At 30.4% G+C, this 26,343-nt stretch overlaps 2 protein-coding genes across 3 annotated transcripts; one reads left to right on the forward strand and one right to left on the reverse strand.

Annotated features, from left to right (window-relative positions):
• The first annotated feature begins 1,232 nt into the window (after positions 1 to 1,232).
• Positions 1,233 to 19,304, forward strand: LOC120091481 (adenine phosphoribosyltransferase 3-like). Of its 2 annotated transcripts, XM_039049534.1 has the most exons (6): positions 1,233 to 1,538; positions 1,617 to 1,727; positions 5,238 to 5,330; positions 9,911 to 10,060; positions 16,731 to 16,789; positions 18,895 to 19,304. In XM_039049534.1, the coding sequence occupies exons 1-6, from the start codon at positions 1,457 to 1,459 to the stop codon at positions 18,952 to 18,954; spliced, it is 555 nt and encodes a 184-aa protein (XP_038905462.1). In that variant the 5' UTR covers positions 1,233 to 1,456; the 3' UTR covers positions 18,955 to 19,304. The 2 variants fall into 2 exon arrangements, with proteins under 2 accessions (XP_038905462.1, XP_038905463.1); XM_039049535.1 differs by lacking the exons at positions 16,731 to 16,789; positions 18,895 to 19,304 and adding an exon at positions 12,067 to 12,367.
• Positions 19,305 to 20,173: 869 nt separating this feature from the next.
• On the reverse strand, positions 20,174 to 25,670 carry LOC120090975 (glycine-rich domain-containing protein 1-like). The gene is made up of 9 exons (XM_039048716.1): positions 25,524 to 25,670; positions 24,956 to 25,127; positions 24,545 to 24,662; positions 24,202 to 24,456; positions 23,350 to 23,811; positions 22,665 to 23,203; positions 21,764 to 21,965; positions 21,279 to 21,434; positions 20,174 to 21,193 (listed from the first exon to the last, which is right to left on the reverse strand). The coding sequence occupies exons 2-9, from the start codon at positions 25,111 to 25,113 to the stop codon at positions 20,471 to 20,473; spliced, it is 2,613 nt and encodes an 870-aa protein (XP_038904644.1). The 5' UTR covers positions 25,114 to 25,127; positions 25,524 to 25,670; the 3' UTR covers positions 20,174 to 20,470.
• Positions 25,671 to 26,343: the final 673 nt, after the last annotated feature.

The raw sequence follows: 26,343 nt of genomic DNA on the forward strand, positions 1-26,343 counted from the left end.
TCTCCCTTCCATATCTCTCTGAAAAAAATTCTTCAAAACTTTGACTCAAAATTTTACAACTCATCTCAAAAAAAAAAAAAAAAAAAAAAAAAAAAAAATCTCTAGGAGATTCTTGTTAACTAGTTAGAGGTAAAGAGTACCTACTACATTAATCAGTTTCCCTTCTCTTCCTCTAAAAATTATTTGAGACAATGATATGAATAATGATTCTAAATTGTGTAGATATATTAAACATATCAATATGTCAAATTGGAAGATTTATTATGAGATGCCACCTATACTCCAATAATAGTTATTTTGAAATTAGCTTGGTCTCTCATAAATACCTCTAAATTTTATCCTCCATTAAAAAAAATACTCATTACCCTTATCCTTTTATCGAAACTTCAAAACTACCATCGATCTAAAATACATCAATAAAATATTGGGCGAAAATTAAGATCTAAAATACCTCAAATTAAAAAAAAACACTACTATACCATTGTATTTCACTGATACACCCGTTTCAGATCCCAATTTTCATCTAAAATTATACTCTAATAATTTTTTAATATATTTATGAATGTTCACAAGTAACATTTTCAACTTTTATATAATTTTTTTCAAACATTCAACATCGTAAAACTATAATCAACATCATATTGTGGTGGTTTTTTTTAGAGAGTGTTTGATTTAAGGAGTTTGTGAGTCTCATGACTAAAAACCATCAATTTTATGCCCGTCATATTAATTCAAGTTCACAATTTTTCGGACTCAAAGCTCTTCTTACCCTAAACTATAAAGGGGTGTTTGGGCCCCAAATTTCAAGTGGGTGGAGTGGGTTACTATAGGCCACTCTATGTTAGAGACTCCAATTATACTACTTGACATTTTCAATTATTGTAACCTACAATTGAGTACAACACTACTACTTATTCTTTTGTTACAGTATTTATATTTACAATTTGCTACTCATCACCTTTTTTTCTTTTTGTTATAGTGTTTACTATTTTCTATCAAACTAAAATGATCTAGCCATAAAGACAGATTACTATAACTTACAAATTGATTGTTATAACTTATAAACTATTATATCACCAATTGTAATAACCAATTAACGTTAATAAGTTTTTGGATAATAAGAGTACACCTAATCCCATATGGTTTTTTATACATAGTAGAAAAAAAGTTCAATTTTTTATATAAAAATTATCATGAGGGAGATATAGAGTGAATGTAAGAAAGGAGGAAAGAGAAGTTGTTGTGTTTTAAATTCTAGTGCAGAGATCTCTCTTCCCTCTCTCTTCAGTCTTCACTTCCATTTCCCTCTTCTCTCTCATCCATCACTATCACCTTTTCCCCTCTCTTCCACTATATAAATCTCTCTTCCCAGAGAGGGAGAGAGAGACAGAGAAACAGGGAAAGAGAAATTTCTTTTCGTTTCATTTCGTTTCTTCAAGTCTCCGATTACAAAGCAATGTCGGCCATTGAAGACGAAGATCCTCGCATCCACGGCATCCGAACCAAAATCCGAGTCGTTCCTGATTTTCCAAAACCAGGTTTAATTTCTTCCTCTCTCCTTTTCCGATTCCGTTGATTTCCATTGCTTTAATCGATTTCCGATTCGCAAATTTTAGGCATCATGTTCCAAGACATTACGACTCTGTTGCTCGAACCGAAAGCGTTCAAGGATGCGATTGATATGTTCGTTGAGCGATACAAAGGGAAAAACATCACCGTCGTTGCAGGTAAAGATCAAAATCGTACAGAGATTCTCTGATTTCTTTGAAATTTCCTTCTGCAATTTCGTTTTTCGATTAGTATGTGAGTTTAATCTGAACTTAGAGAAGCTTGGTTACGGATTGGTTGATTGTTTGATTGATGGATTGTTGCGGAAGTAGTTTTTGTGAAGAGCGTTTGATAATGATGAACGGAGAGTAAATTGTGTTTGTGTGTGTGCGAGAGATGGGATTTGCATGGATATGATGGGGCCGTTAGAGCGTTGGTTGTGTTCATCGCTCATTGCAAAATGTGGATTTTCACGCCTAAAATAACGGATGCCGTTTCTATGCCTTGTCTATTTCTTCCTACTTGTGTCCAATGATCAAGATGTTGATTTTTTTTTTCTTTTTTGGAAAATTAATTTATATTTAAGATTTAAGAAAGTTATTGTTTAGGTTTCTTTCGGCTTTTTTTTTTTTAAGAATTTTCTGATCAATAGAAGAAATGTCAAACAGAAATAACAAAAAAAAAGAATAAATAGACGTTAATAGGTATAGTATCGATGATAGACTTTTATTAGTTTTTATCACTAATAGATATTGATAAACTTCTATCAATATCTGTCAAAGAATATTAAATTTTGCTATTTTATATAAATAGTTTACGTTGTGTTTCATTTTTTGAAATTCTACCTTTTAAAAAAGTATGTTTATTTTGGTTGTAAATTTTTATTTTATTTTACACTAAAAAGTTGTTTTATTTTGTAAATTCAAATTTGTTTTCTTAATGAAATTTGACTAAAAATTCAAAAAATATGTAAAAAGAATTTTTTACATACAAACTATGATGGAATAATTTAGTAAGATAGATAAAGATGAGGGTAGGTTAGGATGTACTTAAGTTTTTTTAAAAATTATTTGAGTATATTCGAACTATGCTCATATCCAATCACAAATTATTACATGACAATTTTTTTCATTTAGAATAAATAACTTTTTTATATTGTTTTCTCTTGTTACCGGAGGAAATGAATGGAGTAAAGTGCAGCAATTTTTTGCATTTATTCTGGGTTAATTTTAGTATTTGTATTTAAAATAAATTTTAAATTCAGTCATTTAAAGTTATTTTTTATTGAAAATTTTAAAATAATCATAATAATTTTCAAAAACACAATTTATTAAGAAAATGTTAGCAATGATATTTCTTTTTTAAAAAAGTTAACAATAAATAAACTAATTGAAAGACTAATTTTAAGAATTATCCAAAGTAGATTACTAAAATTAGAAATTTGGAAATAAAAATCTAAATTGGTATTTTAACCGGAAGATAGAGAAACAAAACAGAAAAAGCTGTGATAAGTTTTTTCTTTTTTGGTATATTTTCTGGAAGTTTCCTTTTATATTCAATCTCTTTAAAAGGTTTTATTTTCTATTGTTTTAAAATTTATTAGAATAGTTAGGCGGAATTCAACCCCCCTCCCCCCAATTATTGTGTATTTATTTATTTTTCTTACGTGTCAAATGGGGGCTTTATAAATATATAAAAATAGAGCACTTTTTAAATATTTTTATTATAAAATATAAATATTTTTTGGATTTTACTGTTTATAAGAATTTTCCATTTATTTAAAATTATTATCAATAATGATTTTTTTTTTTCATTTTGTTATTGTTTTTGTTCTGAAAACTAATTTTTATTTTATCGGCATTCTGAAAACTAATTTTTGATATATAAAATTGTTTAAATTTTTTGTCTATAAGATAAGATATGACCTAAATTTTTGCAAAACAAAAATCATTATGGAAAGGGCCAATGACAAATTAACCTTATTAAATCTTCAAAAATAATAATAACCTTAGTAATTTACCATATATATATATATATATTTAATCTTTTTCCATTTTGAAAATATATTTTTGTAAAATTTTATATTTCAATACGAGTGAAAAGAAAATATACATATATTAAAATTTCAAAATTATCTGCAATTGAAGAAATTATGTTGAAATAGATTATGATAAAAAAAATATAAAATTAAAAAGGAATCATCATTTTTCAGTTTCCAGTAACCTTAAAAAGTAAATAATTACATTGATTAATTTGAAATCAACTTCTATGCTTATGAAGGAGGAAAAGAGGCACTTTTATTATATATACATGAACATAAAATTCTCCTAATTGCTTTTACATAAACAAAATTTTTACATTTCTATGATATTCCAGTTTTTTCATTAATATTTCAGACAAATTTGGTCAATTATGTCATTCACCTAATTCACCACTCTTTGATCTTTTTCTTCTGCTTTTATGATTAGTTTTCTTTTCTCAACATATTGAAATTATAAACTTACCTACTTAAAACCAACCACAAACTTTTCAATCCAGTTCTATTATTTTCCCCATCATAATATATGAACATTGCATCTGTTCAAAGCTGTTGAATAATAGTGATTCATTATAAGACAACTTCATTTTTATTAAAGCTGAAGCAAGTTTGTTATGTGTCTTATAATTTCCACTTCACCAAAACTCAGGACAATTTTTCTTTTGATGGCTTATTAGAATTTCCACTTCCTCATGCTTGGTCTAAAGTTGTTGGGTTTTCCAACATTGACCTAAACTTTTTTAAGTGAAAAAGTTATATCTTTTACCTCCGGTTTGAAAATCATTTGAATTTTTAAAATGTTGTTTGTTTTCTATTGGATGATGCAATATTAAATTTATCTCTATCCATTAGTTTAAACTTTTGAAGTCGATGATTTAATATGGTATCAAAGCATGTGGTTCAAGAAGTACTGTATTAATACTTTTTTAGTATTATATTAAGAGCCTGTTTGGGTTGACTTAAAAAAAAGTGTTTTTCAAGAAACTCATTTTTATATAAATACTTTTGATAAAAATTGATTAAAGTACATAAAGCTATTTTGAGTGATTACCAGACACTCCGATTTCTTTCTTTCAAAATGACTTATTTTTTTAAATTAAACACTTGAAAATGTATTTCAAACACACTCCAAATTTACCTTCACCCATTAGTTTAAGCTTTTGGGTTAATCGATAGTTTAACCAAACAACTTTTTACCACCGTTTTCATCTTTTGAAATATTTGAATGAAAACAAAAATAAATTTTTTAAAATTAGATGATAAAATAAAGAGACTTTAATTAAAAATAGTGTTTATAGGTATCCATTGACTTGCATTTTCTAACACTATATTTAGTCTTGAATAATTAGGTCGCTCTTGACTCTAATAATGTGGAATTTAGGTTAAGTAACTATGGATTGAATTTCCTAATTTAGAGTGTTAAATGGGATAAGATTGTTCTCTGTATAGTTGAAATCAAATGTGATGTATGATTATGATTGAACAGCTTATTTTATTGACCCAGGACTGTTGGATTTAATCAACATATGGGTATGGTACTGTATAGGACAGGCTTGAAAGTCAAAATAATTGTTTTCTTGTTTCTTTTTAATTAAATAGTGTAATTAGTCAAGCTTTTGTTTCTCATCGATAGTGTGGTTGAAATTTTCAGGAATTGAGGCCCGAGGATTTATTTTTGGTCCTCCAATTGCGTTGGCTATTGGAGCCAAGTTTGTGCCACTGAGAAAACCAAAGAAATTGCCCGGTAATATCTTCAATCCTATAAAATGATAATACATATTCTAAATTATTAAGACCCATAAATGATAATTCATTTTGCATATTCTAAATTAAGTGAAAATATCGACAGAAATTTAATACATTATTTCTATCTAACAACATATTTTTTCGAAAATAATTGGTATACTCCATTTTTTTCGTTTCGAGCTGGAGTGTGTTAGGGTCAACTACTCTCAAACTATCTACACAATGATACGACATTGTCGCTTTGTTTTTGGTTTCACCCCAAAAGGCCTCATATCAATGGGATAGTCATCCTTACTTATATGCCCATGATCCTCCTCTTATCTAACCAATGTGGGACTTTGGTTGCATTCCCAACAATCCTCTCCTCGAACAAAGGACCACCAAGCCTCCAGTCATTAATCCGTCTAACTTATATCTAGGCTAACTCCTTTTCGCCCGAACATACCACCTATCCGATAAAGTTCAATCACGGATCACACCATGACTACTTCTAATGATCCACTTTGGTGGCATTCCCAACAAAAGGTTATACTTTTAGTCACTAAATTTTGAGTTTGGTTGGAATTCAGTTCCTAAATCTTAAAATATTATAGGTTTACCTTTGAATTGAATTTTATTACAAATCTATCTTTAGGTTTCAAGATTTATATTTTTTATCTCAATTTTTCAATAATTATTTACTTTTCATCTTTAGTGTTCATGTTTATCAATTATTTTAAAAGGATTATAATCAATTAAGTTTCATTATTTTTCATCACTATTAAAATTAAATTTAAAATTTCATTTCATAATTATTTTACATTAATTATTAAACAAGAATGGAAAATCGAGATTAAAAATGTAAATCTTGAAACTTATGAATCAAATTGGAATAGAACTTAAATTTTGAGCGTAAAATTGTAACATTTTGAAACATAAAAACTAATGGCCCGTTTGGTAACCATTTTGTTTTTTGTTTTTGTTTTTGAAAATTAAGTTTATAGACACTACTTTCATTTCCATATTTTTCCTTTGTTATTTACATTTCACCGATAATTTAAAAAATCAAGCTAAATTTGAGAACTAAAAAAAGTAGCTTTCAAAAAGTTATTTTTGTTCAACAATTAAATCATTTTAAGAAATATAGATAAAATATGCTTAATTTTCAAAAACCGAAACAAAAAACCAAATGGTTACAAAATCGGACTTAAATTAAAATTAACCCAAAACGTAAAGACTAGATGTGTAACATTTTGGAACATAAAAACTTAAATAGAAATTAGATCCAAAATTTATAGAAAAAATACTTTTCCTTAGTTTTTAAATTTTTTTTTTACAAGTGAAGTATAGGTTTTTTTTTCCCTATTTTTCCTCTTGTTCTTCTGTTCTTACCATCTCCCTTGCATTTTTTTTCTTTATTCTAATTCTCTCTCTAACATGCCATGCCATATTTTCTCCTCTCTAACATGCAAAGACCCCACATATTCTCTCTCTAACATGCATGATCTTGATTCTTGATCCCACCCTTTCCCATTCTCTCTCTTAATAAGCAAAGGCCCTATTAGTATACCACTCTCTTCTCTTCTCTCTCTCTCCTACATGCAACACTCTGCCCATTCCTTTATTTCCCTTCTCTCATGCAAAAGGCCAAATCTCTCTTTTAGCCAACATCGAAAATTACTTAAAAAAACCTTGCTACTTTCTTTGAGAATAAAGCAAAGAATACTTAGAAAATTAAAAACATAAACACTTCCAAAAAAAAAAAAAAAAATGTGTCCAGCTACATTAAAAAGGGACTCCACCCAACAAAAACAGGGCCATTTGATTTAAACTTTTATAGATACTGTACGTAGAGGATATTTGAGAATCGAAGATGATGCATAGAAAATATTATTAGAATTCTATGAAAAAAAATTATATTTTTATTTAATTTATGAAATTAAGTATGACAATCTTGTATAACTATAATAGATTAATTTATTAAAAATAAATATCATTCAATATATTGGTAAAAATTATAACAAAAAAAAATAAAAAATTAATTTGATTAAGAATCAATAATATTTTAATTATAAATATTTTAAAATTGAGTAATTTATAATTAAAATTATTCAATTAATATATTGAATAAATGTCATATTAATAACAACTAATTCTTAATATTTTTATGAATAATTAAGTCCAATATTGGCAATTTTTATCTTAATTAATAATATATAAAAAAAATATTTTTAATAATAATATATTATATAAAAAGTGAAAAATGAAACGAATAAGGATATGTTAATAGGAATACTAATATAGAATCCTGAAGAAGTTTTATATATTTAATTAGAAAAATCAAAATTAAAATTAATCTTAATAAATAATTACTTGATTATAAGAAAATAATAAATAATCAATTATTATTATTGAAAATAAAATTTTGAACTAACAAAATTTAATTAATACTAGTTTATTAATTAAATATATTTAAGATGATGTTAAATATTAATTAATTTTTTTGTTAAAAAGTAATTAATTTTATAATTTTTATGCAAAAATAAGTGTAGTAAATATTTCATAGATTATTATTGATTTTATTAAATAAATGTTTAGATTAATTTTATTAAATTAATATTAATTAGTTAAGTAATTAACTATATTCAAAGTTAAATTATATATAAAATGAAAAACAGTTGGAGAAGAGAAAAGAGAAAACCCACGATAAAATCCTTGTCTATGGAAGACGAGGATACTAGGGGCTGTATCAATTCGCATGCAAAAAACTCTCCAACTAAATAATCCTTAAAAATTTTCATTGATTAGGTTATTTGGTTGTAGAGTTTTCTGAATGAAAATTGATACATGTATGTAAATGTTTATTCAACGCTTTGCTTGAAAATAAACTACTTTCAGATATCATTTTTTCTCACAAAACTTTCATCGAGGATAAATGAAAAATCTAATTGAACTATACCTCACTCACAGAATGCTCCACTTCTCTTAAAAAATTCATGGTTTCTTTCCCTTCCAAACTCCCCTAACAATAGAATAAAGACATGTTAACCACAACAATCTACTATTTTAACAAAAAGTGGAAGAGACAGGAACTCCTAGATCATGTCACAACAAGTTTTCAGCCAAGTCAACTTTGGTGGAGAATGACTCAATTATAAAAATACTCGAACCTAACTGCAAAATCGGCACGCAAAAACTTAACATTAAAACGACACTCTTGTCGATCCAATGTAAAAGCATCAAATCAGAAAAATTTAACCCTTTGGAGATAGATTGGACGAATTTACTAAGGCAAATTTTACAACTTATTTCAAGTAAAATATTGATTTAGATGAATTTAGAAAAGACATATTGTATAGATTGGACGACTATATTCCTAATTTCTGAGTGGAAGGTTAATTTTGATGAAGGTTTAAACTTTACCGTTAAAATTGATTTACTAAGGCAATTACATTATATACGCGATATATATATATATATCTAAAAAAAAACGTTTCAAGGAACAGCAACATTGTCTAATTCGAAGACAAGACACTCCATTTTCAAAAATGTAAAAGGAAAGACTACAACCCAAGTGCAATATCACATTGGTTGCTTTTGTAACTTAGTAGAAGAGGCAGATCATGTGACATGATGCATGCCCTAAGAACAGTGAAATAATAAATTTGAGATTGTGGTGTGTTTTTTATGCTTATAAAATAGAGAACTGTGTGTTGGGTATTAGTACAATGTTTTGTCGATGAAAATATCGGGTATAGTGTCAAGGTCGATGGTTATATCTTGAAAAATTATAAAAATAATTTTTTTAAAAAAATGTTTAAATTAATAAATAAATATCTTAGAGATCTTTAAACAAGCTAAAATATTAATTATTTATATATAATATTAACCTTACTTTTCCGACTTAGAGTCTCAAGATCAGATCTTTTTTATTTGTCATAAACTTTGCATTTGGAGATAGAATTTCTCGAGAAAGGCGATTCTTGCTCCTTCGAAAGTATCAAATAAATGATTATTGGAATTGGAGTTATGAGTGTAGAAATTTTCCCTGTTGATAAGCTTTGATCGAAGAACCTTGACCTTTCTTCTAGGACTTAGCATAATCAAAAAATACAACTAATGAGGGTCTCTATTGTATTCGCATGGTGGTAATTCTTCTTTATTTATCAGTTAAGATTGAGTCAATCATCACGACTTACGAATTTATGTCTATCCCTTGTTTGGTACAGTTTCCAACCCAGCCAGCCTGCCAAATCGATTACGTAAGATCGGTTGTTCACTCGTGTTTTGTAGGACCAACACCATCAAAAGTGGGTGATCCATCCACTTTTGACTTAATAAGATAGGCCAAAAGTATTTGTAGGTCAGCAAAGTGATATAGTGACGATTTTAGCCATTAGGTGTATGTGCTTTCCAAATGTAGAATTTTCGAGTGTTGACATTTTATTGTTTATTAATTTTTCTATGTTGAAGTAATAGAAATATCGATTTATCGTTCATGTCCATGATGAATCTGTTATAAAAAAATATCAAGTAAAATGTGGACATATCGATGAAAATTTAATAAGAGCTAATTGCCATTATTGATGGTTGTTGCAGGTGAAGTTATATATGAAGAGTACGTGTTGGAATATGGAAGGGATTGCCTGGAAATGCATGTTGGGGCTGTGGAGGCTGGCGAACGTGCTTTGGTTGTCGATGACTTGATTGCCACTGGTGGCACCCTCTGTGCAGCCATCAATTTACTTGGTATTTTTCCTTCCAATCCCTTTTATTTTGTCTTTTTAATTCCTGTTCTCCGCCTCAAAATAAATAGATTTTATTTCTATAAAATGCTCTGTTTTCTTGTACATGGCATGCTTGGAAAGAAACAAAAAAACACACGTAGCTAAGGCAGGATTCTTTTTTTTTTTTTAATATATTTACTTGGGGCTTTCCAACTTGTATTCATGAAGATAATGCCAATAGTTGAAACCAGGCCACAATTTCATTAAGGCTATGTTTATATGCACTTGTGTAAACCATCAAAGGAGAATTAAAAAAACAAAAAAATGTGGTACACACTTCATTAAAATTAGCGATCTTTGGTTACCAAATTCTATGATTTGAATGAATTGTAGAGTCTAATCTATAATCTCAATTCATGATAATCAATGCTAATCGGATTGATTACTCATTAATCGAACAGAATTACAAATCGAGATTACAGATTTGCTTTGAAGCTTACCATTCATTTCAATTATAAAATTTGGTTGAACACTAACCATCGTAATGAAGTGGGTTCACTTTTTTTTTTATTATTATTTTTATTTTTTAAATTCTCACTGATTGTTTGCATTTGCAAGTACCTATGACTTCTTTTTCCAAGTGTCATTTTCATCAGCTCTAATTGCTTCTGCATCATTCAAATATGGGTACAGATGCGCTGCAGAATTAAAAAAAAAATTCAAAATATCAGCGATAAATCAAAATATCGCTGATATTTTCGATATATAGCCGATTTTACGTAAAAACTGTGTTGATCCTTGATTTCTCTATTGGTATATCCATTTTAATGATATTTTGACGTTATATCGGAATTTTTTCATCCTTGGTCTTATTGTAAAAGATACCATTTTGATTTGTTAAATGTTTACCCTCATTGTAAAAATATACATAGAATTTTAGAATTTGCCTTTTCTTTAAGAAAAGTAAAAACATTCTTAGTTTCAAAATTAATAACCATAAAAAACTACATTACTAAGGTTAAATTATAAATTCAGTCAATGAGGCCTATGCTTATTTGGTCATTAAACTTTCACTATACAATTTAATCTTTGAATTTTTAGATTTTAAAATATACGACTTAACTAAACACTAAATTAGGCTTCCATGTCTATAAATTAAAATTCAATTTATACCTAATAAATAAATAAATTTTTTATAAATTTTTTAATTCATTAAGCCTATTAGATGCGAAAATGAAAGTTTATAGATCTACTACACTTTTGAAAATTAAAAGACTTAATAAACATAAATTTCAAGGTTCAGAGATTAAACTTATAATTTAATCAAAATACTTTTATTGAGTGGGCTAACATTTTTAATTTGGTTGTTGTGTTTGAGCTTGATTACAATTTTGTTTCTGTAATTTAAATGGTTTTATTTTAGTTTTTGGAATTGAATCCTTGTTTTTTTTTTTCCTTGAGAAAATTGAATCCATTTTTTTTAAAGAATGTTTTGGTGTTTTCTTTTGAATTGATTGTGTTAGTTGATTGTATTGGGGTGAAAGTTGAGTAAAAGAAATAAGAAAAATGGGCGGGATTTTGTGGGAAAAATTAAAAATATATCATACTTTTAAAAACAATAAAAATATGATACTTTTCAAACTATTTAGAAAAATATTTTTGTTTTTTTTAATAGATCGAGGGTTCAAAATTCGACCTATCGATCTTGCCATTATATTTTTTTTCTTTTTAATTATTTAGACATTCGACCTTTTTTTTTTTTTAATTTTTCATTTTATAAAAATAATTTCTAAAAATATTTTATTATTTTATTATTTTATTTAAACTCTAAAAAGAATAAATTAAAAAAATAACATCTCATAAAAATAAAAGTGTAAATTAAAATATCTCATTTATATAAAAATAATTACAAAAATCAATGTGTCCCACAAGGCGGACGTCGTCGACGATTTCGAGCTGGTTGTTATTGTCGACTTCGAACTTGAGGTTGCTCGTGTTCTTCTTGATGTTGCTCTGGTAACTCTGCAGACACTTCATAATATAAATATTCATTATGTTCTCCACGATCCCGACCATGTCCGTGCACATATGAAGACGAAGGATCAGCCTCTGAGTCATAATGTCCTGAACCAAATGTTGGCATCATCATCATCGGACTAACATAATCAGTTTGACTTCATAGAGGGCAACTCTTCCACATTATGGGCAACCTCATCAAACTCATCCTCTTCTCGAACAGGTCCTCTACGTCTAGGAAGGAACAATAGGTATTGTACATATAATGTATTTCCTCCATATAGCTTTGGTTGTCACTACATATAACAAAAATCTGGTTTGGATCATTCGTAACTTCACGGAGTCTACTGTTCGATCTTTGTGAATTATAAAATAATTAGATAATATTTTAAAATAAATTTAAATTAAAAATAATTAGCTAATATTCATTCATTTACCAGATGACTCACAACAGCTCTTGAACGAGTGACGTAGCGCCTTGTGATATTATTATACCAATGAATATATTCTTGAGTGACATCCTTGTCAAACTGTTCAAGAGAAACTCTCACTGCAATAAACCTTGCACGATAGTGTCATCACACTATCAAATGTGCAAGTTTTTCAGACCAATCTTTAGTCCTTAAGACAATATCATGCAGTACGGGTTCAGTATTACAAGGGGATAAGATATCCTGCTGAAAACCAAATTGTCTTATCACCCTGTCAGGAAGATGCCACTCAGTAATGTAAAAGCATATGAGAGGACTCATCGTTCGCCATATGTTTTGATCATTCGTACAAAAATTAGGCAAAGTATGCATAATAATTTTGTACGGCTCCCAAATAACCTGAAACACAAAATATTATATTAGATAACATTTAAAACAAATACAATAAAAATGTGTACAAAATAATCAATTAGGTTCAGTGTAATATACCTGATCAGGTTGAAGCAGATCAAACATGTATGGAAAATGAGGTTTAAGAAGAAGAAAAATGGAAATGGAAAACAAATGGGAGGAGAGGGAGATGATTTCGAAGGACAGTGAACAATTAGTAGAGGAAGAAACAAATGATTTCAAGGTAGTGAGCTCGAGGATTTCTAAGGCAAGTAGTGAGCTGATTTTCGAAGGCAGTGAGGCAGTGAGCAAGGGAAGCAATGAGATAGTGAGCAAATGAATGGAAAATGGGGTTTAAAAGCACATAGGTCGAGTGTTGAACACTCGACCCATGAGTTGGCAAAATTAAAGTGGTGGTTGAGGGTAGGCATGCATGTTTAAAGCTGTGGTTGAGGGCAAACATGCATGTTGCGTGAATCTTGGTCAAAAGCGGCAGAAATGGTCAGACACGTAACGTCAGTGGAAGCGGGTGGCAGGGGATGGGACGCGTCATGGTGCTTGTCGAGGGTTGAACTTTCGACTTATGTAGGCCGAAAGTTCAACTTTCGACAACCCTCCATGAAAAACTATTCCTCTACTTTCTCCTTGCTTATCGGGTTCTCAACCTTCGACCTCCATATTCGTCGAATCCCCAACCCTTGACTTCTAGCCCCGAATAGACAAAACAACCGCATTTCTCTAATTAGTTTCAAAATCACCCTACTTTTCTAATAAGTTTGCAAAACTACAATATTATAATAAAAGATCTATATAAATTAATATTTTTTTCAATATAGTTTTTAAAATTTAGAAAGTTTATTGTTTAGAAAAAAAAAATAGGTTTATCTATTAGGTTAGTTACCATTATGGTCGCTAAAACCTCACAAATTACCATTTTCACCCCACAAAATCAGATCTTTTATTATAATATTGTAGTTTTGCAAACTTATTAGAAAAATAGGGTGGTTTTGAAACTAGTTAGAGAAATGTGGTTGTTTTGTCTATTCGAGGCTAGAAGTCGAAGGTTGAGGATTTGATGAATATGGAGGTCGAAGGTTGAGAACTCGATAAGCAAGGAGAAAGTGGAGAAATAGTTTTGCATGGAGGGTTGTCGAAAGTTGAACTAGGTATGTCGAACATTGAACTTTCATCTTATGTAGGTCGAAAGTTCAACCCTCGACAAGCACCATGACGCGTCCCATCCTCTGTCACCCGTTGCCGCTGACGTTGCTGTGCCTGACCATTTTTGCCGCTGTTGACCAAGATTCCCGCAGCATGCATGCCTGCCCTCAACCACAGCTTTAAACATGCATGTCTGCCCTCAACCATCACTTTAATTTTGCCAACCTGTGGGTCGAGCGTTCAACACTCGACCTATGTGCTTTTAAACCCCATTTTTCATTCATTTGCTCACTGCTTCATTGCTTCCCTTGTTCATTGCCTACCTTCGAAATCATCGAGCTCACTGCTTTGAAATCATATGCTTCTTCCTCTACTAATTGCTCACTGCCCTTTGAAATCATCTCTCTCCTCCCATTTGCTTTCCGTTTCCATTTCTCTTCTTCTTAAACCCCATTTTCTATACATGTTTGATCTGCTTCAACTTGATCAGGTACATTACACTGAATCTAATTGATTATTTTATACACATTTTTATTGTATTTGTCTTTAATGTTCTCTAATATAATATTTTGTGTTTCAGGTTATTTAGGAGCCGTACAAAATTATTATACATACTTTGCCTAATTTTTGTACGAATGGTCAAAACATAGGTGAACATATGGCGGACGATGAGTCCTCTCATATGTTTTCACATTGGTGAGTGACATATTCCTGACAGGGTAATGAGACAACCCGATTTTCAGCAGGGTGTCCCATCGTCTTGTAATACTGAACCCGTACTGCATGATATTGACTTAAAGACTGGAGATTGGTCTGAAAAAGTTGCATATTTGGTAATGTGATGGCATTATCGTGCAAGGTTTATTGCATGGGTTTTTCTTGAACAGTTTGACAGGGATGTCACTCAAGAATATATTCATTGGTATAAAAATATCACAAGGTGCTACGTCACTCGTCCGAGAGCAGCTGTGGGTCATCTAGTAAATGAATGAATATTATCTAATTATTTTTAATTTAAATTTATTTTAAATATTATCTGATTGTTTTATAATTTACAGAGATCGAACAATAGTAGACTCCGTGAGGTTGCGAATGATCCGAACCAGGTTCTTGCTATATGTAGAGACAACCAAAGCTATATGGAGGAAATACATTATATGTACGATATACCCATTGTTCCTCCATCAGCTCTTAAACGTAGAGGACCTGTTCGGAAAGAGATGAGTTTGATGAGGTTGCCTATAATGTAGAAGAGTTGCCCCTTATGATGCAGACGCAGAGTCAAACAGATTATGTTAGTCCGATGATGATGATGCCAACATTTGGTTCAGGACATTATGACTCAGAGGCTGGTCCTTCGTCTTCATACGTGCACAGACATGGTCGAGGTCATGAAGAGCATAATGAATATTTATATTATGAAGTGCCTGCAGAGGTACCAGAGCAACAACAAGAAGAACCCGAGCAACCTCAAGTTCGAAGTCGACGACAACAATCAGCTCGAAATCGATGACGTCTGTCTTATGGGACACATTGATTTTTGTAATTATTTTGATATAAATGAGATATTCTAATTTACAATTTTTTATTTTTATGAGATATTATTTTTTTAATTTATTCTTTTTAGAGTTTAAATAAAATATTTTTAGAAGTTTTTTTTATAAATGAAAAATTTTAAAAAGAAAGAAAGAAGAAGGTCGAATGTCTAAATAATTAAAAAGAAAAAAATAACAATATTTTTCTAAATAGTTTGAAAAGTACCCTATTTTTCTAAATTGTTTTTAAAAGTACAATATATTTTTAATTTTCCCAATTTATACTTGTAAACTTTAGGTAGCTTTTTATCAATTTAAACTCTAAACTAATAGTTGTATTAATTTAAACCTTAAACTTTTATAAATGTATCAATTTACACCCTCTAGTACTTTTTGTTTGGGCAAACTTCATGAGAAACTTTTAGTTGTATCAATGAAGTCCTTTTACTTTCATAAATAAATTAATTTAAACTTAGTCCGAATTTCTTTTGAGAATTGTCCATGCATTTATCCTAATTATCTACATTAGAAAGTTGACATTTGAAAAAGTCTACACACAGTTGAGAATTAAAACATGGATGATTTTCAAAAGTACTCATTATGAAAGGTCTAGATTGATTGGCTTATGAAGTTTTAGGATTTTAATTGTCTCAAACTATAAGATCTAAACGATATTGGTCGAAGAAATTTGGAGAATATAAATAGATACGCTTATGAAAGTTCAGAATTTAAATTGATACAATTATTAATCTAGGCTTTTAATTGATGCAACTCTCAAAGTTGAAGGGTGTAAATGATATTTGGGCAAGTATATATAATAAATCTCTAAACTTTCAATTTTGTAAATAATAAGTCACTGAATTGGCCATTGAGTTCTTGGCTTGTTTGAAATTTTTAAAAATAGTTCATGGGATCTCTTTGACAATATTAACTTATAGACCCTAGTTGACAAACTAACTTCAAAAAATTTGGAATCTAATCTATACTTAAACTTAAGTTAAAAAAGTAGTGAAAGACTTCTTAAAATACTAATTTATCGACCGTTCTCTCTCTTTTTCTTATTGAAAAAAATTCGACTATTTAAAATACTAATAATTTCTCTTTTTTATTCTGGCTTTTTTATGTTTATAACTATAATTTCTCAACAAATGTTTTGTAGAACGAGCTGGAGCTGAAGTGGTTGAATGTGCTTGCATAATTGAATTACCGGATTTAAAGGTAAGTCCATACTTCAGATATGTTTGAAATATATTTTCAAAGTATTTAATTTAAAAGACAAGTCATTATAAAAAAAATTGGAGTATTTGACAAACATTAAAAATAGATTTTGAAGATCTGTCTTTAATAATTTTTATCAAAAGAGTTTAAATATAAAAATGAGTTTTTTTTCGAAAACACTTTTTTAAATCAATTCAAGTGGCCTTTCATTTCCAATATTTTTTTTTTTTTTTTTTTTACTATTACACCAATAAAATATTTTTAAACCCAAATCCGATTATTTGATAATATTTCAAGTTAACATAACTGAAACAAATTAAACTTAACATAACTCAATTAGTTTAAACATTATAACGTTGAGAAGAATTAAAATGAGGAAAGGAAGGAAAAAGAAGAAGAAAAAAAGCAATATTTATAATATTTGTTATTTTAAAAAACTAATAAAAAAAAGTATCGTGATTGTTAATTGCATTGACGATAGGGATCATAAGGTTAACTCAAATTAATAGGTTAAAATATCGAGTTTGAAAATTGAATAATAGAAATGGTACCAAACTTCAATCTCAAAGATTAAAATTGTATTTTTTTTTCATAAATTGCTTATAAATTTAAAAAAGTTTTACAATTTAATGTAATTTTAGTTTGATTTGTATATGTTTCTTTCATTTTTCTCTTTAATCAAATTCAATCCATCTTGTATTTTGATTTAGTATTTTCTGCGAGTAAAATTTAATATAAACTTTCTTTTATATATATATATATATATATAAACAATTCATAATTTTTTTTTCAAAGTTGGGAGGTGGATTTCGAAGTGAAGGAGTAAGGGTGTAGATTGGATTATATATTGGTTGAGGTGGTAAGTGCTCATTTTGGTTCCCACCCTTTTCCATGTAGTTATCCATTGAAAACTTTATGAATTTATGATTTTTTTAAAAAAAAATTGTGCTTATTTTTCACAAATTTACCATGATTTTCATATAATTTAGATAAATATTTGAATTTATAGCTAAATTCTGAAAAGAAAAATAAGATTTTAAAATTTATTTTATTTTAGTTTTCAAAACTTGGTTAAATTTTGAACACATTTATAAAAAGTAAACAATACAACAAAGAAATCAATAGGTACCAGTACTATTTGTATGCTTAATTTTTATTAATTAATTTTTTTTTAATTTTTGTAGTTTAAAAAAAAACTTAATGGTTTAGAAAAAGTATGAAGTGTCAAGATTTTTATTTTCTTTTAAAAAGTTACCAATATGTTTTGAAAAATAAAAATTGTTAAATAATAAACTTAAGATTTTTATTGTCTTTTTGAAAATTAATATTTTTTTTTTTAAAAAATACAGTTTTAGTCTTTAAGTTTTTAGTCTAATTTTTCTATTGGGTCCTTAAATTTCAAAATATTACACTTTTACTTTGAGATTTTAAATTTGGTTTTCATTTGATCTTTAGGTTTACAAGTGTTATTATTATTATTTGAGGTTGGAATTTTGTTTTCATTTAGTCTTTAGATGACGGTCATTTACACTTTTAGGCCAAAGTTTTCTTAAATGCTCACATTTGATCTTTAACATTAATTTATTAGTTAATTAATTTAATTATATTATGATGTTATTTCTTTTAACTAGTTTTAATAGTAATGAAAAATTAGTGAAATTAATTTAATTTGTTTAATCAACTAATAGATATCAACATCTAAAAATGAAATTAAGTATTTAGTGCTGTTTATTTGAATGTTTCAAGTGTTATTTTTGTGAATTGGAAGTTTCTTTCGTTGTTTTATCTTGTTTTGTACCTTTTATGACTTTTATGACATTTTGCATCTATTTCTTATATTTTATAAAACTTTTTACTTTGGACTTTGAAACATTAGTCTCTTTTTATTTTTTTTAGAATAAAAATTGAACATACATTTTGGTATATATGTTTGTTAACAACTATGTTTAGATTGGATACATACAGTTAAAATTAAGTTTTGCTAAGAACATAAAGAACATTGACATGATATCAATAAAAAGGTGTTGAAATCTCTGATTCTCTACTTGATAAGGAAGATTATCATATTCACTTGGTTTTAAAAAGTGAACAAACTTTTTTGGCAGGGTCGAGAGAAATTAAGTGGGAAACCACTGCACATTTTGGTCGAGTATCGACGTGGTTAAATCCCCGCAAGTGACGCCTATAAAACAAGATGTGTACATTAGAGGACACCCATTTCTCGTCGGATTCATTTTGATCTCTCAGCTCTCACTGTTTGTTCCTCAGCTTCTTGCTTTTTGCTCTATTTAATCATTGAATTTTTATGTTTTGGAAACTTTCGAGTTTCCCATGAAGGGGGGGAAAAAAAACCCATGTGATTTCTTTCGACTTGCATTTTTCCTTTAACTTGGAGCTTTTTTCTTGGGGGCTTTGCAGAGAGTTCAATATTGAATGGTTCATTTGTTGCTGAAGGTATGATTTGGGGGAAGAAATAGAATGTTAATTTGATTTGTATATATCTATGTTTTTTTCACTATTGTTATGTAATCATTGTGTGACATCAAATCTATGGTTCTTGTGGTTTGTTGAGGGATGAATGAGAGTTTTTTATGCATCCTTGATTTATGAGATGATCATTGAGAAGTAGTTGATGATTATTGAGCATTTTTTTTTAAAGTTTGAACTAAAAGTGTAAAATAAGCCATGGTGGAGTTGAGAATTGTCTTTAAAATTATTAAAATTTCAAGTGAATCACTGAAGTAAGACATGTCCTTAGCTAAACTAAACCTGGCGTAGTATAGGTCTTTGGTTTGTTTACTAAACCTCGAAATATCTCCATCGTTACTAAATACTGAGAGTAACTCGTATCCTTAGTTCATTGTTTCATTTATGAGGAATGGTTGCAAATATAGTAATTAAGCTCAAAGTATTTGTAAATATAGCAAAATCCAAAAGAATTTGTAGATATAACAAATTTAGATTTTACTTTCGAAATCTATTATTGATGGACCATATGGTAGTAGTCTATCAATGGCAAAATCTACCACAAATAAATTTTGTTATATTTGTAATTCCTTAAAAATGTTATTGTACATAATTGTCATCAATGCAATTACTTCATTTATCATGTAGCCATTCCTATATGTTGCAAATTTGGATCTCGAAATCGGTATGGGGTTAGAATTAATGTGATGGTGGTGAAATGGGGAGATGATTAGGATTTGGTTTGATTTCCAAATTCAATTATAATGTATAAAAAAAATAATTTTTTTTTAAAGTTTTAAATATATTTATATATAGATATATACTTTGGGACATCACAGTTCCACGGTCAAAACCCTGGTACCTCAATACATATATATACACACACACACAATAATACGTCTAAGAATTCTATGCAGATATTGGCAAAGGAAATTTTCTCTCTATTTTCTATGTAATAGAGATGAAAGTGGTTCAAATTCTCACACTGACGTGGCTACACATTTATTTGTGAATATATACAGCCAAACCCATTTTACAAATCATGAGACTTGTACACAAACCATGATTTTGACACAGGCATTACACACACAAAGTGGTAAACACAACATGACTTTCATATGTTTATTGAGTAGGTTTTGGACTTTGCCTATACATTTTTTAAAGGGAAAGTAACACAAACTTTGTTCATTAGGCACATTCCATTGCTCAAGCTGTTTACAACTCTTTTCCAGCAATACTTTCTTCACTCTGGTTACCTTCGTTTGGTTGGGCAGTTTTAGAGCCAAAACTGCCACATCCACCACAGCCACCACAGCCACCACAGCCACCACAGCCGCCACTCTTTGCTAGGATTCCACCACCACATCCACCGCACCCACCACCGCACCCTCCACCACACCCTCCGCAACCACTGTTCTCTACCATGTTTCCGCACTCACCACCACCGCATCCTCCCCCACCACATCCACCACAACCACCACTGTTTACAATATTTCCGCACCCACCACCACAACCACCAGCACCACATCCACCACATCCACAGCTCTTCACCATGTTTCCACACCCTGCACCGCAACTACCAGCACCGCATCCACCACATCCACCACTCTTCACCGTGTTTCGACCACAATGACTGTTAAGCTTATCCTCTTTCAATGGCATTGTTATATTGTCACTGCTAAATAGCTCTTCTTCTTTTACTGGCACAACTGCAATTCCTTCAGAAACATTGACTTTTAGATCTGTAGTTGAAAAGGATAAATTGGTCAGATTCATATTCTTTTCTTCCTTGCCAGACGTTTGTACTCTTTCAGGAACAGGGTCAACCTCCAATTTTTCTTCACTTATAGTTAGGCCATTATACCCTTTTTTCTTCTGTGTGTGAAGGAGAATAAAAGCTGTCATGATTCCAGGCACCACCATCCATTCTTCCTTTATCTTTTTATTACAATATAGAGAGTCGGTCAGTATCATTCTCAAACATTCAATTTGCAAAATAGACAAAATTGCATGGTAGTAGTACCTTGATAACTCCAAATTTCAAGTCGAACAATGCCACTGCTCTTCCATACCGATATTCTGCAGAGAACTCGATGGCAGACACAAAATCATGTTCACGGTTATGTTTCTCACAATTTTTGGGCTCATAATCCAACTTCCTGCCCTGGAAAAATTTCACCTATACAAGCAAGTATTTGACAGAAAATAGGAAAATTTTAAAGTCATCAAGATGAAAAGTTACAAGCTGGAAACTTAATCCAAAAGGGCTTCTAGAAGGAGGAATTTAATAGATGAATACATTGCATATTGAAATAACTATATTGACTTGTATATGATATGAAAATTTCAGTGTGTAACTATGTCTAGTTTTTCTGGCCAATAAGGAGAATATCAATATAATTTCTAGTTTTTCGATATGATAATAGACAACCCGAGTGTTTTACTGTTAAGAGCTCCAGCATCATGGGATAATAATAATCAAATTTCTGCAAAAGGGACCATACATACCAGTCTCTTGCCCACAAGCTTGAAAAGATGACCATCTTCACTGGATTTTTGTTGAAAATCAAGGAACCATTGACCATCAATCAGAGACCACCCTGTCTTTACATACTCAGCAAGATGGCATGATTCACCGGATATTTTAATGCCAATAACCTCCTTACTTGGTGGAATGGAATTTTTCCCCACCTTTGCATTCAGTGAATCCCTTGACAAAAAAAGAGCCAAACAAAGAAAATTGAGAGCTGCATTAACTGCAGTGTAATTATATGATAACATTTGTAAATGGGATGTCAAACCATTTCAAAGATTGTACATAGAAGACTTTGGATAATTGTCTACAAAGACATTTAATCTACAACAACCACACTTTCAATATCACTTCCAATCGCAAGATTATTATTATAAGTGCGCACACATGATAGGACACACACTGAGAAGCACAAACACTTTAGTTTGCCATATGTGAACTTGGACACTTTGACATTAGTTGGATGTATATCTAAAACTTGTTAGGACAACAGATATGTGTTAGACACTAGTTGTATAAAATCAATATAATCTAGGTCCAACATTTGTTAGACACTTCTTGCACCATTGTTAAGTATAAATAGACACAATAATATAGGACATATAATAAATTTTGTTAGGATATACATCAAACTAATTTTTTTCCAACATATAAATGCATAAACTTATTGATTTTGAATTTCCTTCTGGTATAAAAGCGTGTATTTTATTAATGTGTGATTTCCGTGTCCATGTCCTAGATTTTCAAAAGAGGAAAGGTCACCAGGTCAGCATCATCTAATATATGTGAATTGTACCCATATGCGTACTTCTTAGATGATGTAACCATAAATATAGCATCAATTCCCGGGATACTAGAAAGGATGAATCGCTTTACCTCAATTGGAGGTTGATGACCTCATTTCCTGCTTCATCAGTGACTTGCGTCCAACCCTTTGAGCGTTGCATCCTTGTGCAGGAAGGGAGAAAAGAAGTCCATCGGGACAGTTCTCGAGAACTAAACATATGAAATTCCCGTGGTGCAGGGTGGGGAACGGTGAATGAGATAGCCACTCGGAGGGAAATTGGTTTTGAGCTTACATGGTCTGAAACTGGTTTCAGCTCCAACCATCTCTCCATTGAGAGCTTAGAGGCTGGAACAAGAATATCATGTAGAGGGAGAAAAATTGAACCCAATGTTAAGGTGGTCCGTGTTATAGGTATGTTGGAAGACCTACAGCATATGAGCTCAAATTGCAGATCTCCTTTAGGTTCACACTGGAAAGATGCTACCTGTTTCACCCCTGTCTCAGATAATATACTTAGTTTCCATTTGGAATTGAATATAGCATCTGGTTTACTTTTCATAAATTGTACAAAAAGATTTCCTTTCAACCCTTCTGGTATGTTTTTAACTTCCACAAACTCCAATAGGACCTGAAATTAGAAACATGATAACAATCGGTAGTAGGATAAGTTCATTTCCAAGTGTATAAATGTGTCACTGACCTTAAAATTTTCAATAAAATTTCATGGGAAAAATGGAAATGGAATATGAGAATAAATTAAGACAAAGGAGCTACCTCAACTGTCTTTAATTCTGGAAGATGAACTATATTTTGACACTCTTGGGATGAAACCACATCATCTTTAATCATGTTAGTTGAAGCTGAATACGAATTTAGCATGAGAGGAGATGGGCCATTGCCTCTATACATTGCCCCTGCCTTCCAGTACCTAGTACCGAATGTATCTTCCCACTGTTTAGTAGTTCCAGAGAACCCATTATCCAATTTCTTCCCTTTGGTTCGGTCTGAATCCATATCATCATGTTCCAATACCATACCAATTATTTTTTCTAAATCTTTACAATAGGAAAGCGGGTGCAATTGATGAGAATGCCAAATTAGATCAATATCATATGTTGGAACACAAAAGCGTTTTATGGACTTCTCCCTGTTACTTTTGATTAAATATAGAAATCCTTTGTATCTAGCCACAGCTTCTTGAAGGAAAATTTCATTGTCCATGTGAGGTCGGGACACCTGTCCACATCAATTTAAGGACAAAACATATGACGAAGGATTGGATGTTTCAACATCTAATGCACTTGTATTTTCTAAATACTATCTGTATAAAGGTTACATTTTTTTTTAAACTATAATGAAATGCAAATGTTATCATTGAGAAAGATGCTGAAATTGCAAAAAGAACCCAAGAAGTTGGGCCCTAGAGGAAAACTAAAAGAAAGATCATACAGAAAAGGTTTGAACTTGTAAGACCAACGCTGTCGCTTACAACGCATAAAATTTTTTTTGAGAAGATTTCTATTTTTTAAATAACCTTCTTTTTTGGGATACTAAGACATTTTAAGCACAAAGTCATGTTCATTAGGCTCACTTGCAACAAAATTTATCAAAGTTTAGTATCAGTACCTGATAAAAGAAGGGACTTTGTCTTTTAACAGCTGAAACTAAATCATATTTGGTGTATTTATCAAGTCCTGAGAGCACTTTTGAAGCATCTTCTTGATACTCCCCGGTTGGGTTGAAGTTGAAGGGCTCTTCAGGATATAATTCGTTCCAAACTTCTTCAGTTTCTCTTAGACAAGAACTTCCAATTGTCGATATAACATTGGCATTGTCAAGTATCTTTCCATAAAGTTCCTGGCAATCAGATTTGTACCGCAGCTACAGAAATTAAGAAAATCTTTGTTAGCCACTCAACCAATAAACCAGTCTTATCAATGAACTCTATACATCGAAGTCTAGAATGTACAGGATTCAATCTGTGACAATGCCAAATCCATTCACAGTCAAAGGGGACAACTAAAGGTCCATCAAATAGTGGGGATTCAGAATGTTTGGCAAGCAATGGAAGCCAGTAAGCGTTGTACCTACAAATCAAATTTTTACCCTTCAGAAACCAAGAGAATACAGTTCCATAAATTTACAAAGCTGTATGAATAAAGCTTTTAGCCAAAAGCATTGTGCACATAAATCATGAATAGACTGTCTTCTCTGCATGGACACTTTTTTTTCTTTCTTTTGAGTACAACTGCAAGGATTGAGGATCGAACTTTTGGCCAGAAAAGGGCCAAACCAATTACCATTGAGCTAAACTCACTTTAGCCTCTACATTGACACATTAAAAACAGGTGAAACAAAAATTAACCTCTGGATTTCTTACCTATAAATAGCCCTTTCAAGGCAAGGGCCTTCATAAAGGAATCGATTCTGGTCGACGGTGGCGAGAAACTGAAGCTGACGTTTAGCTGCAGCTACCAAATCAACACTTATTTCAATCTGTTGTGCTTTTACCCACTCCAGCTCCTGGTTCTTCTCCATTTTGCAGAACAAGCCTGTGAATGAAAACCCATTTCAAAACAATATTCTAACTATCTTCCATCGTTCAATTACTTATACATAATTCATCAATCATAGAGATAACTGGGAATGTCATAAAATTCTTTTGAGAATTAGTAACAAATTCATCCTTCAGTGAAAATATCGATTAAAAATAGATAATAACCAATTCTAGCATAGTAATTCAAATTTCTCAGAAGATATTCGAAATCGGACATCGAATTCTAGCAACTGAAAGAAAAGAAAAATAAAGATCATCATCATCATTGCCATCACCGTATTTTGTTTGACTTTGCGTTATTTTTTACTAATTCTCTCTAGATTCTAATTACAATAATCATCAAGTAACACTAGATCGGAAAAAGAAATTAATTCATGCAGAAAATTATTACCTTAAAATTCCTTGAGCATGCGAGATTGGGAGTTTAGAACTGTAAGAAGACGAAAAAGGAAAGAGGGAGAGAAAAAAAATCTCAAGGGAAAAATAAATGAAGAGGGAAAGGGAAGAAATTGTCATATTTATATATTTTTGGAAAAATAAAATAAAAAAAGTCAGAAGGCGTGGGAAGCTTCAGCGCGTTGGCAGTTAGAGAAAGGTTCAAAATATAAATATCAATAATTAAAAAGAAATTTCATGGAAAATTATGAAAATTAATAAATTAATTAAAAAGGTCAAATTATAAATTTAACTTAAAAAATTGAGTTTGATTTGTATTTATTTGGTTCTTTAACTTTAAAATGATCTAATAAATCTCTAAATTATCAATTTTGTTCGACCACTTAATGAGAATCGAGGATTTTGCAACGCATCTCCTCCCTAAAACTTGCTTGCTCTGAATTCAATGTTGTGTGGTTCATCAAATGTCAACTACGGAGAGACATTTCTTGTAAAAGTACCTCTTTTTGGTGCTACGTGCAAAAGGCACTCCGATGAGTTGAGTCTTATAGGTCCCTATCAAGTTTCAAATTTAGGGAAAAATACCTTTTTGTCTCCTGATCTCAGGTCCAGTTTCTATTTGATTCATAGTTTTGAAAATGTTACACCTTTAGTCTTTGAGCCTTGAGTTTGTTTCAATTTAGTACTTAAGTTTCAAAATGTTACAATTTTACCATTGAGATTTGAGTTTTATTTCAATTTGTACACTTTTACATATTGATTTTTTTATTAAATACCCACTTTTAATCATTGACGTTAATGTCTATTAATTTATT

This window comes from Benincasa hispida, chromosome 11, assembly GCF_009727055.1.
Source record: "Benincasa hispida cultivar B227 chromosome 11, ASM972705v1, whole genome shotgun sequence".
Taxonomy (NCBI): domain Eukaryota; kingdom Viridiplantae; phylum Streptophyta; class Magnoliopsida; order Cucurbitales; family Cucurbitaceae; genus Benincasa; species Benincasa hispida.